Below are 16,545 nucleotides of genomic sequence, written 5' to 3'. Positions count from 1 at the left end.
ATACAGCCGGAGTAAGACATGCTGTAACTTCACATACACACACTCCCATGTAAACACTCACACTCACACACACATTCATTGTGGACAGGGTCACATGTGTGCGGCCACACAGCTACGCTCACATTTAGACGAAGTGCATTAACACAGCCAGATGTTTCTTTGTCTCTGCAGCCTCAAGCTCTCTTTTTCTCGCCTGCGTCCTCCCAAACAATCCACGCAGTGTGTCGTGGGAAGAACGGGCGTGTTGTTCAGGTCAAACAGAGGAAAAAGGAGAGCCAGAGAAAGAGAGAGAGAGAGAAAGATGCTCCAGCTGTGAGTAAAAACAACAAAACTGCATTTGATTGGGAGGGGGGTCGGATGGACACAGGGTCATTGTTTGTAAAGAGGTCGCGGATAAAGAGACGAGAGAAACAGATCACTCAGCTCATGCAGTGATAAATGATGGCGTTACACCTCATTCATTCACAATCCCTCAACCAATAACACGGCCGCAATATTTTTAAGACTGAATCATGAAAAACTGTATGAAAAGATACAAATGTGCCATGATATTATCATTATACTGTATACAAAATCACAATATTACCATGTGGTTTTTGTAAGCAAAGTTTTGTGCACTTCATATAAATCATAAAAAATCATATAAAATTCATATACCATGATGTTCTTATGTGTACAATGTAAATCATAAATGAACTACAAAAATGGTGGTAAAACAATTTTCACTCAGAATTGCAAAGAAATGTGAAGTAACACTGAATCAAACATGACATTTTGAAGTATAAAGGCTGGAATAGTGTTTTCTTGTAAAATATAAACATTTAGTGTATTTTATAAAATAACTTCAAAAAAATAATTTTTCAATGTGTACCATAGCATTTAATGCACAGCTACAATTTGTCCCATACTGTAAATGTTGGGGGGGGGCAAGAACAACAACTGCCAATTACATATCATGCTGTTATGTTTATGGCAACACTGCAGTTACTCTAAAGAAGTAGCCTAATTAATAATTACATCTTTAACAGTGTAATTAGATTACTGTACTAATTGCTTTTTCTAAAAGGTAGCCTATTAATTAGTTTCTAAATCCCATATCAGCCTCAGCAAAGACAGACATGAACTGCTCTTTTAATTCTTTCAAATACATGGTCAAATATAATATTGCATAAATGATTGTTCAAAGTATTTAAATTTGAAGAGTTCAGATGCAAAAGCCTCTAAATGCCATCTGAAATTTTCTTCTAAAATTAGCATTTTTATAAGGCTGCTATGTTTAGGTTCAGTATTTTTCTCTAATAGCAATGTATAGGTCCTTTTCTACACAATTAAAGTGAAATAACTGAACATAAATATAGGAGCCTGATAAAAAATGCTAATTTTAGAAGAAAATTTCAGATGGCATTTAGAGGCTTTTGCATCTGAACTCTTCATTTAGAAGGTAACATTAAAAACATGCATTTTAACATTAGAAGTTAGATTTGAATGTAAAATTCACTATTGCTTTATATTTAATTGCTCTAACATCTATGGCCAATTTAATGCAATTATAAATAAATTAGGCTACAGAAACAATTATAAAACGTGAGAGTAATCCCTTACGTTTTCAGCGGAAAAGTAACTAAATTTAAGCAATTAATCACTTAGGAATACATTAAACCCAACTCTGGTTTATGTGTCTGTTTATTTAACTTTCTTTGTTTGTCTCATGTGTTTTTGAGTCATCGATATTGGAGTTGTAGTTTAACGGGAAATCATACATTTGAGAAGACATGTTTCATGTAGTTGGCCTTTCATATGTAATAAATTACCACGTCTAAACCGGATTGAAAGTCTTTGTTAAATCTAGATTTTTGTGGGGGGTACATTTGTCTTTCCTCTCGCGCTCACTCGTGGAGCGCGCGCACGCGGCGCGAGTGGAGCGAGAGCGCGCAGAGAAGGACGTTGAGAGCGCGTTTGACTGAAAGGGGCTCGAGCGCAAAACCTGCTCATAGGATCATTTTTACCGAATAAAAAAAATATTCTCTAACTTCAAATGACTATTTCACATGAAATACATCTGTAATTATGTATCGCGGTTATAAATAAACGAAATCATCGGGGAAAACTGGAATATGCCTCCACCTGACATCCAAAGGTAAAATCTCCTCAGAAAACGAATTTATGTTTTACGCGAGAAACTGAAACAAGTGAGCGGTTTTAAGTTATATTAATTAATAATCCAGAGGAGATATTGATACTGAGCTCGTTCCGGGGAACTCAGTGGCTTGTTAGTAGGCTATATAAAGATAATTGTGCGACAAGTTGGGATGATGAGAGTTTGAAGCGCACGCGACTCCCGCCGCTCCGTCCGTTCATGTTCATGGAGTTTATAAGCGGGAGCCGCTAGAATGGAAACCGTGATTGATGAAACGGAGGCCTTACAGAGATTCTTCGAAGGTAAGACAGTTTATTGATCACCTGTTGATGTGACAGTTCAAGAATAGCTTAAAAAGATTACGTTGCAGTGATGTATCAGATGGTAATGCCATGGTACCTTTAGTGATAGTTCCTATAACTAATCTAAAAGGCTGATTTTATATGTGACCATGGACCACAAAACCAGTCATAAGGGTCAGTTTTTTTAAATTGAGATTTATACATCATCTGAAAGTTTAATAAAGTGATGTAGCCTGTAGGATGGGACAATATTTGGCTGAGATACAACTATTTGAAAATCTGGAATCTGAGGGTGCAAAAAAAAGAAAAAGAAAAAAAAATCAAAATATTGAGAAAATCGCCATTAAGGTTGTCCAAATGAAGTTCTTAGCAATGCATATTACGTTTTGATGTATTTACTGTAGGAAATTTACAAAATATCTTCATGGAACATGATCTTTACTTAATATCCTAATGATTTTTGGCATAAAAGAAAAATCGATCATTTTGATCCATGCAATGTATTGTTGGCTATTGCTACAAATATACCCCAGCGACTTAAGACTGGTTTTGTGGTGTAGGGTCACATATTTCTGAGTAAACCTGACTACATTAGGTTACACCCATAAAAGTAAGCTAGGGTCAGATCAAGTAGAAATATTTAAAAAACAAAAAAACAAAACATGGTTTATGTCCAAAAACATGGTATTACCATGCATTGAAGAATTTGGTATTGTTTTGGTATGCATCCAAAAACATGCTGGTACTTTTTGTTGCTTTTTGCTTGTGACAAAAGTCAAATTTGATTATATACTGTGTATGTTTACTTATATATTATATAAAAAATCATAGCATTTTTTCCTATTTACCTGAAACATACAGAAAAAAACCCCTCTAGTTAGTGATGATGGTTGTTCTTGAATGTTCTACACTTATTTCTCAATTTTCTACAGTTAAAGCTCAATATCAATACATATTCCAGTTAAGGTACTTGTTAACGTCAGTTGTTTGCCAATATGTGTTGGTAGGTATTTTACCACCACGTGTCCACTGGTGAAGTTTTTTTAAAGACTCGTGTTTCAAACATTATTTGTGTGTGAGTGGGATTAAATGTGTCATGCTGGATTTGTTTGGGGGGAGAGACACAAGAGGCCACCAATGAGGTCAGACGGGCAGAAGGCAGTGGAGGAATGTTGGGGAAGGGCAGAAAGGTGGAGAGGATCGCAGAGAAAGAGATGATGTACGGATGCAGGGAGCGAAGGATGGAATCCAGAGGAGAGAGAAGGAGGGGTTTGAGGAGGAACACTGGGAAGGACAGAGGAATGTGATAAATGGTGTGTTTGTAATGGTTAAGACAGACATTGAAAATAGGCAAATTAAAGAGAGAGATGGATTAATGGATAGATAGCTGGGAGTTTTGGGCAAGAAAAAAAGAAAATATATTGAAAACAATAGGATGAATCAGATGTGATATCCTCTGATTTGTCTATGTTGGTGAAAATCAAAGAAAGAAAGAAAGAAAGAAAATTTTATTTTGAAGATTTTTTTGCGCTGTTTAATGACAATTTAATACACGTTATCAACCATTTTCATTATGATAATGCAAAGGAAAAATCTATTTTTTTATATATTGTAAAAATGCACTATATTTTAATTTTAAAATACATCATGGTAGTGTTTGCCTTTTAAAAGATACAGTATTTTTTAATTGTTTGTTTTTGTATTTTTTAAATTACAGTACAATCACTATGTGAATAATGACAATTACCAAAAATAGCAATGCATTGCGGTAATGACAATTTGACCCTTTTTTTTTTAATTACAGCAATGAGAATCATTATTGAGAATAATGTATAATATAATGAATAATGTATTATAAGGATTACAAAAATATCTAGATGCATTACAGTAAAGACAATTTGACAATTTTAAAAAATACAGTAATGAGAATCACTATTGGGAATAATGAGAATTACAAAAAATATCTGGTTACATTGCAGTAATGATAATTTGACAAATTTTTAAAGAAATTACATTAGAATCACTATCAAAAAGAATGAGAACAAAAAATATACATTTCAATAATGACATTTAAAAAAATTACAGCAATAACAAGAATCACTATTGAGATAATGTGAGTTTAAAATGTCTAGTTACATTGCAGTAATGACAATTTGACCATTTTTTAAAGAAATTACAGGAATTATAATCACTTGAAAATAATGAGAACAAAAAATATACATTGCAGTAATTGTATTTTTAAAAGGTTACAGTAATGACTATCACTATTGAGAATAAGGAGAGTTATATCTAATAAGGAGAAAATATAGTAATGAATATAGTAAAAAAACAGTAATGAGATACGCTATTGAGAATGATAATTACAAAAAAAACATAGATACATTGTGGTAATGAAAATCTGGAGAGAAAATATCCTTAATTGTCTTGAAAACAATATAAAAATCATAATGGTCCTAAAACAAAGACTACATTTGTAATTTCACATGTAATTACTTTTTCCTTTTGATTTTGGGGGTTAAATATGACCTGGATATGCGTGATTCATGCACCCTTTTAAGCATTACTTGTAGGTACATCACTGGAAAGTGTTGATTTATTGTCTTCTGCTTCTTTTTCTTCACTCTTTTCTCATCGTCATCTTTCTTTTCTTCAGAAAGATTGGGTCACTCCCTCTGTTTTAAGTATACTGTCCTCTCAGAGTGGTCAAATTCATTTCTCTGTCATTCTTGGCAGATAAAAGCCGTAGTTGTTAATGTCAGGTTCTAAGGCGAACTGTTTATTTTGAAGGGATTTTCCAACCATAATTTGTGGCACTTCATTAGGCGTGAGTGTGTTTTCTCAGAGCAGGTGTAACAGTTTGTATATATGACAGCGTTTCTCTGTAAACACTGTTGACTTCATTGGGCTCTGGAGTTCACGGCCGTCAAGCGATGCTCTTTAACGAGAATTTCACATGTTTACATTCTTCAGTTGGGGAGTGAGGCAGACAGCGCACCTCTGGTCCCGGCCGAAACCCTGCTGCCTCTGAACTAGAGATGATCTGATGTGCTAGAAATGTCCTCATACGACAGTATCAGTTATTCTGGAATAATTGTGGTGTGGATGCACTTATTTTTTGTAAACATATTAAAAATGCAGGTGTCTGTGTATGGCTTGTTTGTGCTTTTGAGAACACTTAGTAAATTCTGATTGTGATTCATTCAGATTCTGTTGTCATTTTCTACTTTTTGACTCCGTGTGTATGTAGGCCTATTTGTGCGATTTAATTGATGGCTGGTTGCGTTTTTTAATTGTGCTCCACATCCACGATTCCCAATGAATGCTCTGTGTTTGTGCTCTGTTTGTTTGTGTTTGTGTGTGTGTTGTGCAGGGAGGGTATCTTAAATGAACATCCATTGTGGAGTACAGCAACACAAAGCACAAAAGAAGAGGCAGATTGAGCTGTTTGTCTGTAGGACTCATTTGACCCTCAGCTGTCCTAGAGGAAAATTTTACTCGCTCTATCAAAGCTTGTTTCAATCAAATAACAACTTTGTCTTGGGTGTTTCCTCTGTCCTAGGAAGAAATAGAAATTAGACATTATAAGGATTTGATGAGAGATGTTTGAGTTTATTGAGATTTCTGACATTTGACTGAGACTTTGGTGTTTTGGCAAAACTGAAAACAGTTTGATACCATGTTTAGATCTCTGTGTAACTCCAGAGGAGACACACGTGAGATTACTGGGGACTTTTTCTCAGAAGAAACATCAGAAAACAGAGGACTTCAGCAGAATTCTCAATTTGCTCTCCATTTAAACTTATTAATGTCTAGTAGAAACAATTTAAAATGTTTCAAAGGGGATTTTCTTGTATTGATATTGTTTATTTCTTACTCCTTAACAGTTCATCAGGCTCTTAATGATTTAATCTATGCCATCATTGGAATATCTGAAGGCCAGGTTTTTCCATCACTCATCATTAGAACCCATTGGCTCTCGATTCTGACTTGTACTTGCTCTTATGAAAAAGTACCATAGTTCTTAACTGTAGCATTTGTTATAATAAGGCTAGCCTATTAATCATTACCAGGCTAATAATGACTTTTTTATTAATCTATATTGCATTATTATTACAAAATTTACCACAATAAATAAGCCTACAGTAAAACGTGATAAATTATAGTAAAGGTGGTCATGAGTAGTTTAAAAATATTTTAATATTATGTTAGAGCTGGTGCAAGATTATGTTTTCTCCTCTTTTCATCAGTCTTTTTAGTTTGTGCCTTTTTTAGATAATGTTCGACTTTCTCCATAGCATTTTAAAGTGGCAGTTTCTCAATAGAATTCAGATAGTTCACATATTTTACCATTAGCTTCGCGATAGGAATGGCTCGTGCAAATCTTCTCACACTTCTCGAGCGCGCTGGTGAACGCGCACAGAGTATAGGGTGATTTGTGCGCTGCTCGTGCACAATTAAAAAAACTGAGCTTCAGTCATGTTGTGCTGATAAGCGCTCCGTTTGGTTCGTACGTGAGGTTAGCACTTATAAAAGTGCCGAAGGCGTGATTCAAATAATTAATAAATAGCCTGATTCTAGGTTTCCATTAACCGTGTTATAAATATTGGGGGGGTTGTACTTGCTAGTACTTGCCCCCCCCCCCACAAACTACGCCCCTGCTCTTCGGTCATCTTCGGAACACAAATGAAGATGTTTTTGATAAAATCTGAGAGCTCTCTGACCCTCTCATAGACAGCAATGTAATTAACACGATCAACGTCCAGAAACGTAGCAAGGAGATCGGTAAAATAATCCATGTGACATCAGCACGCCACGCGGATACGTTTTCTACGTTGTTTACGCTTTGATTTGAACAAAAACAATGTATCCGCATGGCCCAGCTAACACAGAACAGCATACGCTTTTTGCATTCAGTGGATACTCTCCAAAACGGTGCCAGGGTGACGCAGAGGAGACGAATTGTTGAATAAAGTCGTTATTTCTGTTTTCTATGCGTACAAAAAATAGGGTAAACGTACCTATTAAGCTCACGTACCCATTAAGCACACCCATTAAGATCAGATATAAAAAGAAAAAATAATTTATTATCCAACTTGATGTCTTAACCAATTGATGTGTTTGTTACTATATACCTCCTATAATTTCAAGTCAATCAGATCATTGCACACTGAGATACGAGTCTCCATGTGTTCATACTGTCTGGCGGCCATATTGAAAGCTGTCTAAAAACTTTCCCCAAAAGAGGAGCCCCTTAAATGTGCGTTTTTTAGATGTTTAAGCCTTTATTTTGGGTAAGTTTCACTACTTATTGTAAAATTAAGAGACTAATGTTCAGACTTTTGCATATTATAACCTGGAACTTGGATGGGGGAAATAATTACATTAGATCCAAAAGATAGTTTTAGCAACACAGCGCAGATGCTACAGAACACAGTTAGCTGACTAGCTGTATAAGATTGTGTGCTACGCTAACATATTACTTCACAGGCATTACTGGCTTGTACTTTTACATCCATAATATTATAAATTGACAGTTTATTGGTGGTCTGTGGTTTTACAGTGCTGGAAATTTTAAAGATTTCACATTATTTTATTATTGCACTGCTATGAAAATCACACAGCTTCAGTGTGACATCAATAAGAAAAAGTATAATTTCATAGATATTGTTAATAATAGTTGTTCATATTAAAATATGTATGAACTTAATACATGACCTAGACTATTTATTTAGCAAAATCCTCTCATTTTAATAAATATTACATGAAATTTATTAAAAATTGTTGCTGCTCCAATTAAGCTCAGTGTGCTCTCTTTAAACTCTTCCACATTGAACGTCAATGTAAATACTTCATAAACAGACTTCAAATATTAACTGATGGTTGTCACTAAGTTAAGTTAATTGATTTTCTATGGATTCTGTCGACTCAGATCTACAGACTGGCTCTGATCTTTGGCAACTAGCTTTAACTTCTCCAGACTGTAAATCTGTGGAAAATCGGGGCAAAAATCATGTAGTGTATTCCAGCCTTAAGAGACTATAGATAAGTTGACATCCATTTAAAAAGAGCTTTCATAATGAGGCTAGTTTCTGTGTTCATCCCCATGAATTAAATGTTTTATTGGTTTGTTTTATTTGATTTTCGAATGTGTTACTTAGCTGAATGTGGACTAGTCCAGATGTTGCAATGTGCTTAAATGACACTTCATTATGAATATATAACTGATCGACTTGAATGCCTTGCATTTGTGTTCTGATTTTTTGTGATTGACTTTGTACCTTCAAAAAATATGTATTTTTACAATTATTCTTTAAAAATTTTCCTTAAAATAAACAAGAATTTTTCATAAAACATGATGTGAGCTTAATGGGAACAGGGGTGTGCTTAAAGGTTACAAAAATGTACCCATTAAGCACAGCCAGACTTTTTGAATGCTTTTGTCATTTAAAATAAAATTAAATATTTTTGTGTGAGAGATTAATATTTTATTTTAACATAATTTTTTGTACTGAAACCAATATCTTGTGCGCTAAAAATGTCTCAATGTAGATATTGGTGAGCTTAATAGGTACGTTTACCCTATTCTCGTAGCTTCGTAAAATTACGGTTCAACCACTGATGTCACATGGATTGTTTTACCGATCTCCTTGCTACATTTCTGAGCCTCGATCCTTGTAAGGATCCTTGCTGTTTATGGGAGGGTCAGAGAGCTCTCGGATTTCAGCAAAAATATCTTAATATGTGTTCCGAAGATGAACGAAGGTCTTATGGGTTTGGAACGACATGAGGGTGAGTAATTAATGACAGAATTTTCATTTTTGGGTGAACTATCCCTTTAATCTAATTGATGTCATGAAGTAAAAAAAAAATTTTTTTCAATTTTTTCAATTAAAAAATTATTCAGTTTTCTGAGCTGTCTGGTTTTATGTAAATCATTAAAATAGTGTAGAAGAATGAAATATCACTGAAATATTTACTTAAATAGTAATGATTCTTCTACAATATCAAATTAATAATATAATATTAATATTGGTACTGGTAGTTTATCATCAGTAACTAAAATTAAAACTAAAACCATTAAAAAATTTAAATAAAATAAACGTTAACTGAACTAAAAGAATATTAAGAAGGAAAAAAACTTAGTTCAGTTATTTGCCAAGGCAAAATTTCTAATTTTCTTTTAGCTTAATTTGAAGTACTAAAATAACTAAAACTAAAATTGAAATAAAAATGAATAAGAACTAAATAGACAGAAAATCATAAAAAATTGCAAAAAAAACACAACAAACTTACTAAAATTTTATCTAAAATTGATATAAAATTATAAAAATAAAACCGCTTCAGAATATTAATAAAATGCTACAGTATAATCAATGATTAGTAATAATTTGTGACACATCACTTGTCTCAATCTGGTGAATACATTTGTGAGGAATGAACCCACATTCTCAGAGTAAACAAACAGCCCTTATAAACGACTTCTGTGTTTTCTTTATTCGCAAGGAAGGCTCGGCGATTGAGGGTGTTGAAAGGAATTCTGGGAAACGGTTACTGGCTTCTGTTCCTTCGGTTCTGAGAGGCGTGGAGTGGATAGTTTTCAGATATTTACCTAAAGATAACTACCACAGAAACCCCCTGTGACATAAGAGCACTCAGAAAGCGTTTTAGCCCGATTGAGTGTAGCCATAAGCTGCTTATAGAGGGTCCACATGCCCCACTCTCTAATGCACCGCATCATTCTTGGCATACCAACAAGACTATTAAAAATCAGAATGAGGTGCGAGTAATGTTTCTTTCTCTTTCGCGTCTCTTTTTTGCTATCGCTGTCTCATTCCGACTCCATTAGTGTGACAGTGTGCAGACAGGGCGAGGAAGAGAGATAACAGACTTAGACGCGCACACAGATGGATGCACACACACACACACTCATACATGCTGTGGGTGGGGTGAGATAAGGGCAGGGCACAGGTCATACATACAAACACACACACATGCAACATGCACAAGCAGTAACACACACGTGTGGGTTTTAAGGAGCTGTGTTTTAAGGTGCTGATTGGTCGAAACATCAGCTTAGGAGTTGATGTTTTGGACCGCAACCCATCTGTGAGCTCCATAACACCGAAACTCATCCCTACACCACCCAACCAGATGCCTGCCAGCTCTTGTTTTACTTCACAGGAGTTTTTTTCTCCTGAAAAACAAATGGGAAATTATGTCAGTTTTGGTAACACTTTATTTTAAGGTGTCCTTGTTGCACAAGTTACATACTTACTATTCAAATAACAATAAATTATGCATAATTACATGCAAGTAACCCTAAGCCAAACCCTAATCCTAACCCTAACCATATAGTAAGTACATGTAGTTAATTAATTTTACTCAGTACTTAAATGTATAAATACACTGTAACAGGGACACCTTAAAATAAAATGTAACCCAGTTTTTATATTTACAGTAAATGGTCTTATCATAGGGCCTCCCCCTCAGAAGAAATCATGTTCCGCAGGGGCCTCACGCAGTTGCGTGGTTTGCGTGGAGCCTAAACACGCTACTGCACTTTTGTGAGAGAATTTGGGCAGGTTAGGTCACATTTAGCCTGATGTCAGTAAGTCATGGATCACTCTTGTGTGCAGGTACAAATGGTTCCTGGGGCTGATGTTTGATGGAGGGAATAGTTTGGCCGTTGCGCGTGGTCTCTCTCTTGTAACAGTGTATTGCTGTCACTGGAATGCATTGTGTATGAGCAGCCAGGCCTGGAACATTCACATGCCAGTTCCATTACAACAAACCAAAAATTACACACTTTCCACATTTCAGGTGATTGTGATCCGTTTCCCACATCCTTCCTTTTATTGGAACTCAAGTGATTTGTGTGCCGTGTTATTTTAGTATTATTTATATACTATTTATTTATATTTTTAATTTTTATATTTTTAATATTTTAGTAATTTTATAAATGTATTCATTTATTATTTTTGTTATTTAAAAAAAAAAAAATGTATGTTTATGTTTAGCTTTATATTAATTTCAGTTTAGTTTTAGTAATTGCAACTTAAGCACTTCAACTTCAACTAATTTGAGCAATTTCAGTTAGTTTGTTGCCAAGGCAACATTTCTAATTTTCATTTTTTTTTTTTTAAGTTTTACCTTTTTAATCTAATATTTATATTTTATTTGATTTCAGCTTTATTTGAATTAACAAAAAATATTTTTTAATAGTTTTAGTTTGCACAAAGAATATGTAGGGCAGAGGTCAGCAAGTAAGAAATTACACCACTAGATGGCGGGCCAGAACATAGTCGAAGGATAATTTAAAGGCCCCGATATACTTCAAACGAAGTTCGTTTTCGCTCTTCGTTCGGGGGCAAAAAGAAGTTTGAAAAGGCTGAGTGACGGTATACTGTTTTCGAACATTCTAACACCCCCGTGCTGCTGGAGGCGGGGTGTAGATTAATGTAAACGTGTCGCGACGAAACACAACAACGGTGCAATGATGGTGTATCTAGGTCTTTTATTAAACTGGATAAATTATTACACATTTTTATATTTTATGTGGTGTCTGTCACGATCAAACATAAGGGAAGCGAGGAGACGAGGAATAACCCAAAATAAAGTCTTTTAATGATCCACAATCCAACAGGGGTAACACAAGGCAGGGCAAACACACAGGAACACAACATCGACATTACTACCGGACACTAGACTAAGGTAAACACAGAGCTTAAGTACACTAGGTCATTAATAAACACAGGTGGAACATAATGAACTAATCAGGGAGAACTGAAACAGGTGGGACTAAATTAACCAAACGAGAACAGGAAAAGGAACAAAACCAAATATGTAGATGTCACTCTGTGTTAAATCCTGTAGTAGGACAGTCATTAACTGTGTGGCGGTGTCCGGCAGAGTATGTGAGCGGAGTGGAGCGTTAACAATTTCCCCTCCGCGCTCCGAGCATTTAATAATCACTCCGCTCCGGGTTCACCATTTACCGCTCCCGCTCCACACCTCGCTCACTGATATCAGAAACACCGCTCCACGTCTACAGTATTTCAGTATGTTTGATATATCACAGTTCTGTTCATTACGTATATGAAAAAATAAAATAAAATTACAGGCTTATTGGAACACTAGTGTGCAAACTTTTTTCCTACCACATGACAAGCTAATAACATGGTTGTCAGCATTAAAAGGTATAGTTGCTGCTTTTTGCAGTGAAAATTTTTGTTTGTGATGAAAATAACAGTACGTTTTCGTCAGTTATTTTACCTACAGATCAATGCATTTCTTAGAGATACGGATACAGATGAAGTAGCACTGTAAGATTACATTTGTTTGAATGCATTTTTGAGAGAGCGATTGCATGTGAATAAGTGATATAGTACTTATTTAAATCATGCTTTCAGCTGAAAATATTCAGTATCTAGAAGGAACAAACTAATTCCTTGAGAACTAGGCTATAACTTCCTGCTCATGTCTATCATAGCCTTCACATTCTTTCTGATTTGAGTGTTCCTGAGCTATCAAGCTAGCTAAATATGTTTAACGTGAATTCTGGATAAATATGCAGTTATATTACGGGTCGTTGGCATGAATTGTGCTCGTGATGGAGCAGTGGTGGAGCGCTCTTGGAGTGAGTAAAAACCACAACGCTCCGACTTTTAAAAAATCCATTCCTCGCTCCAATCAAAATCCACTCTGCGCTCTGCTCACATACTCTGATTGTAAGTAACTGTTGCTGTCATGACAGATCTATTTCAGAACCAACCTCTGCTGGCACGGGCCAGATATTATTGCTGGCGGTCCAGTTTTGGCCCACAGGCCGCCTGTTGCCGACCACTGATGTAGGGCCTAAGTGGTACTTCAAAATGTTTTAGTGTTTTTTTAATTTTTTTTTTTATTATATTATATTATATTATATATATATATATATATATATATATATATAATGAAAACAACCAGTTCCCCTCAGAAACACATTCATATAAAATTCAATATTTGGATTTTCTTCATATATTTTGCGCATCGTGAACTAGGGCTGTCGCGGTTAAGGAATTTCCCTTGCGGTAATTTTGAGTGGCTCAATAGCGTGGTATGCGGTATTACCGCATATATATATAATACATATAATATATATAAAATCTGTGTGTGTATGTGTCACGATGTAAGGAGGTCATATTCAGAAACCAATAAAACCGAAACTAAATCGCATTGAAACAGGAAGTGAAGTAAACAGAAGAGAGTGACAAAATAACGGTCCACATAAAACTTACCTGACAATAAGATCATTAGTATGTTGTTAGCCTATATATATATAACAGTTAGTTCTGATCCTCGAATCTGACTGACAATACTTTTTCTGTTAATATCTCACCTGCGTGTTCTAGACGGCTGTCAGTGCAGTTTCATTGTTTCGCCACAAGGTGGCGGCAAGAGACTGTCTTTGAGTGAGTCTTCATTCAACTACACGTTCAAAAGCGCTGATTCATTCAGCGATTTGTAATGAAACACGCTGTTTAAATCATTTTAACTTTGAGCGCCACTTTTAAAGGCTCAGCTGACCAGCAGAGCGTCGATGCTAAGACAGATTTCGCTTTCCTTGGACATGACAACCTGTTTTCACACATGACTCGGCCTGAAGGACAGACGCAGGTAATCGCACGCGATCAGTCGATCTCTCTCTCATTCACTGTCTGTTTAGGCTTGTTAAGTGCAAATTTACTGAGCCTCTGTGCAAATCAGCATGATACACATTGTTATCATTACTAATATTCAGTACACATGCACGAAGTGTAAAACAAGAAGGGCGTAACCTTACGAAAAAGAAAACACTGAAATATCGCGGTTGCTGCGGTTGTTGCATTCCTCTGCGGTTATGCTCATCAATAGCGCGGTATTGCGATATTGCGGTTATCGCGACAGCCCTATCGTGAACAGTGATCTTGTTCTGCCTGCTACAGTATTTTCTCCTCTTTGCATCCGTCTTCAACGTCTCTGGCCTCTGTTAATGGCCGTTTACAGACCAATTATAATAATGTAATATTTCCACACAAATGGCCTTTTGGAAAATGATTGCAGTGCAGTTTGTGTGCAAGCACGGAACAGAAGATAATCTGAAATAAAACAAAAAAATGTCCGGTCGATCGGTGCATCCACTGTATAAATTAAATATAGATTAATCATTGTTAAATCTACAAAGTTACTTGGCAAGACAGTTATTTTGACCTAGGCTTCTTTTATATACAGGCAACTCGCACATGTCAGAGACGCTGCTGTCTGTTTGCGCTGTTCATACAGAACACAGCGTGCGAGTAGTCTTTCACGCCCAAATGCTTTTTAATTGCTTGAACTTTTAAATGAACAAGGCTTAAAAACACATCCAAATGATAAACTTTCGTGACGACGCTGCAGTGGCCCAATCGGGCAAGTGACAAATCTGTCTACTCTCCCGAACATCCTTCACGCTGGCCCCGGGCCATCGGGCACTCCTTATTGTCGAGCCCTACCATGTGAATCTGTTTTAAATATAAATTTATAAGAGTCATTTGCATTGCTTGTGAATCAGATTACACTGGTTGTGTTTTTTGTTTTTGCATGCAGTTCTCCAGTTTCATTAAAATAGCACTAATAACATGTGTGGACCTTTTAATTTTTTAAAAATAGGACATGTAAACTCATGTGGCTGATCAGACCACACCAGATAATCTGGCTAGTGACTCGGCACGTTAGTAGGGATTAATCTGGGGCGCTGGGGTTAAAATTGGGCTGAGATATTGGCAGTGGTAAAGCGTGTGGGACTGTTTCTATATTACACCCCTCTGAAAATGTGTCACTCCTTGAATTCCTCATTGTTACCTGACTTTTTACATGTTTCCTTTTTCTGCTGACAGTATAAAGGCATTCAGTGCTCTTTAGCGCTCTGCCGTTCCCTCTCTCGTGTTCGTGGAGGGTAGGTAAGCTGCTCAGGTCGGCCGGTGCGTTCAGTGCTGGTGGCCGACTAGAACTGTGTGTGGTGGCCTGGTACAGCTCTGTCTCATGACTGAGACCTAATCCTGCATTACAACACACACACACACACATTCACGTAACCCTGGACCCGCCAACTGAGGTCCGAGACGGAAAGGTGTATGTTGTTTGGAGGGATATGAGAGACGTACTGGGTCGTATACACACATCTTCAGTTTTGTAGGTTGTGCCCATCCTAAAACAAAATGCTGTGGCTTCGAGCAGGTACTGTCTCTCTTTCTCACACTGTTTTTCTTGTAGAGAATCGTTTTAGTGACTTTTCTTATTGATTGTTGCTATTTACCTTTCACATTCCAGACCTCATTCATTTGTCCGATATGTATGTGTGCGTATGGGTGGTATTGTATAAATGTATGTATTTCTGTGTGAACACATTTTCATAAGTGTGTTGTGTATTTATATGGTCAAGATTATTTTTAAGCGTAATTATTAAGCTTTAGCATGTAGCCTATCCAGCAGCATTTGTACTGAATGAAGGCATGAATGATTATTAAAATTAAATTTTTTAAATTAAGCGATTTGACTTGCGAATACAATGAAAGATACATTAAAGGAGGAACCCAAACCATTTAATATCATAGAGACTTGGGGTGGGATCTTTTAAGGTAGTAAGCAACCACCCTAGCAACAGCATAGCAATGTTAAACACACTCAGAACACCTTAGAAACTCGATAGCAACCACCTTAGCATCATGTTGGCTTTTGGCCTACAAACTGATGTCACGTTTGAACAGTTGAAACCAGGGTTATTATAGTTTACTCAAAATAATCCATAAAAAAGTTGTTATTTGAAACAAACATTAACTGAAATAAAATTTAAACTTAAACTTAATTTTTAATATCTAATTTTATTTAGTTTTTTAACTAAAATAACTAAAACTGAAATAAAAATTACTATATAAATATATTTCAAAATAACAATAAAAATAAAAATGACAAAAAAACATAACTTAATTGCCAAAATGTAAAAATTAGAATGAAAACAGGAAATACTATAAGAATATAAACTAATTCAAAATAGATGTGAAAACTAATAATATGTCAATGATATTAAAATGACACTGGCTGAAACACTCC

The 16,545-nt window shown here is 35.7% G+C and overlaps 1 protein-coding gene across 7 annotated transcripts in view; it reads left to right on the top strand.

The window, feature by feature from the left end:
- Nucleotides 1-1,905: 1,905 nt before the first annotated feature.
- Nucleotides 1,906-16,545, top strand: part of myrf (myelin regulatory factor) — a 45,791-nt gene continuing 31,151 nt past the window's right edge. For all 7 annotated transcript variants that reach the window (XM_058767295.1, XM_058767300.1, XM_058767299.1 and 4 more), the window contains exon 1: nucleotides 1,906-2,439. In XM_058767295.1, the coding sequence (XP_058623278.1) occupies nucleotides 2,391-2,439 (49 nt within the window). In that variant the 5' untranslated portion in view covers nucleotides 1,906-2,390. The remainder of the gene's footprint in view (nucleotides 2,440-16,545) is intronic.

Source organism: Onychostoma macrolepis, chromosome 25 (assembly GCF_012432095.1).
Source record: "Onychostoma macrolepis isolate SWU-2019 chromosome 25, ASM1243209v1, whole genome shotgun sequence".
Taxonomy (NCBI): domain Eukaryota; kingdom Metazoa; phylum Chordata; class Actinopteri; order Cypriniformes; family Cyprinidae; genus Onychostoma; species Onychostoma macrolepis.
The sequence above is the reverse complement of the archived record's forward strand: the minus strand, read 5'-3'. Positions and strand labels throughout refer to the sequence as shown.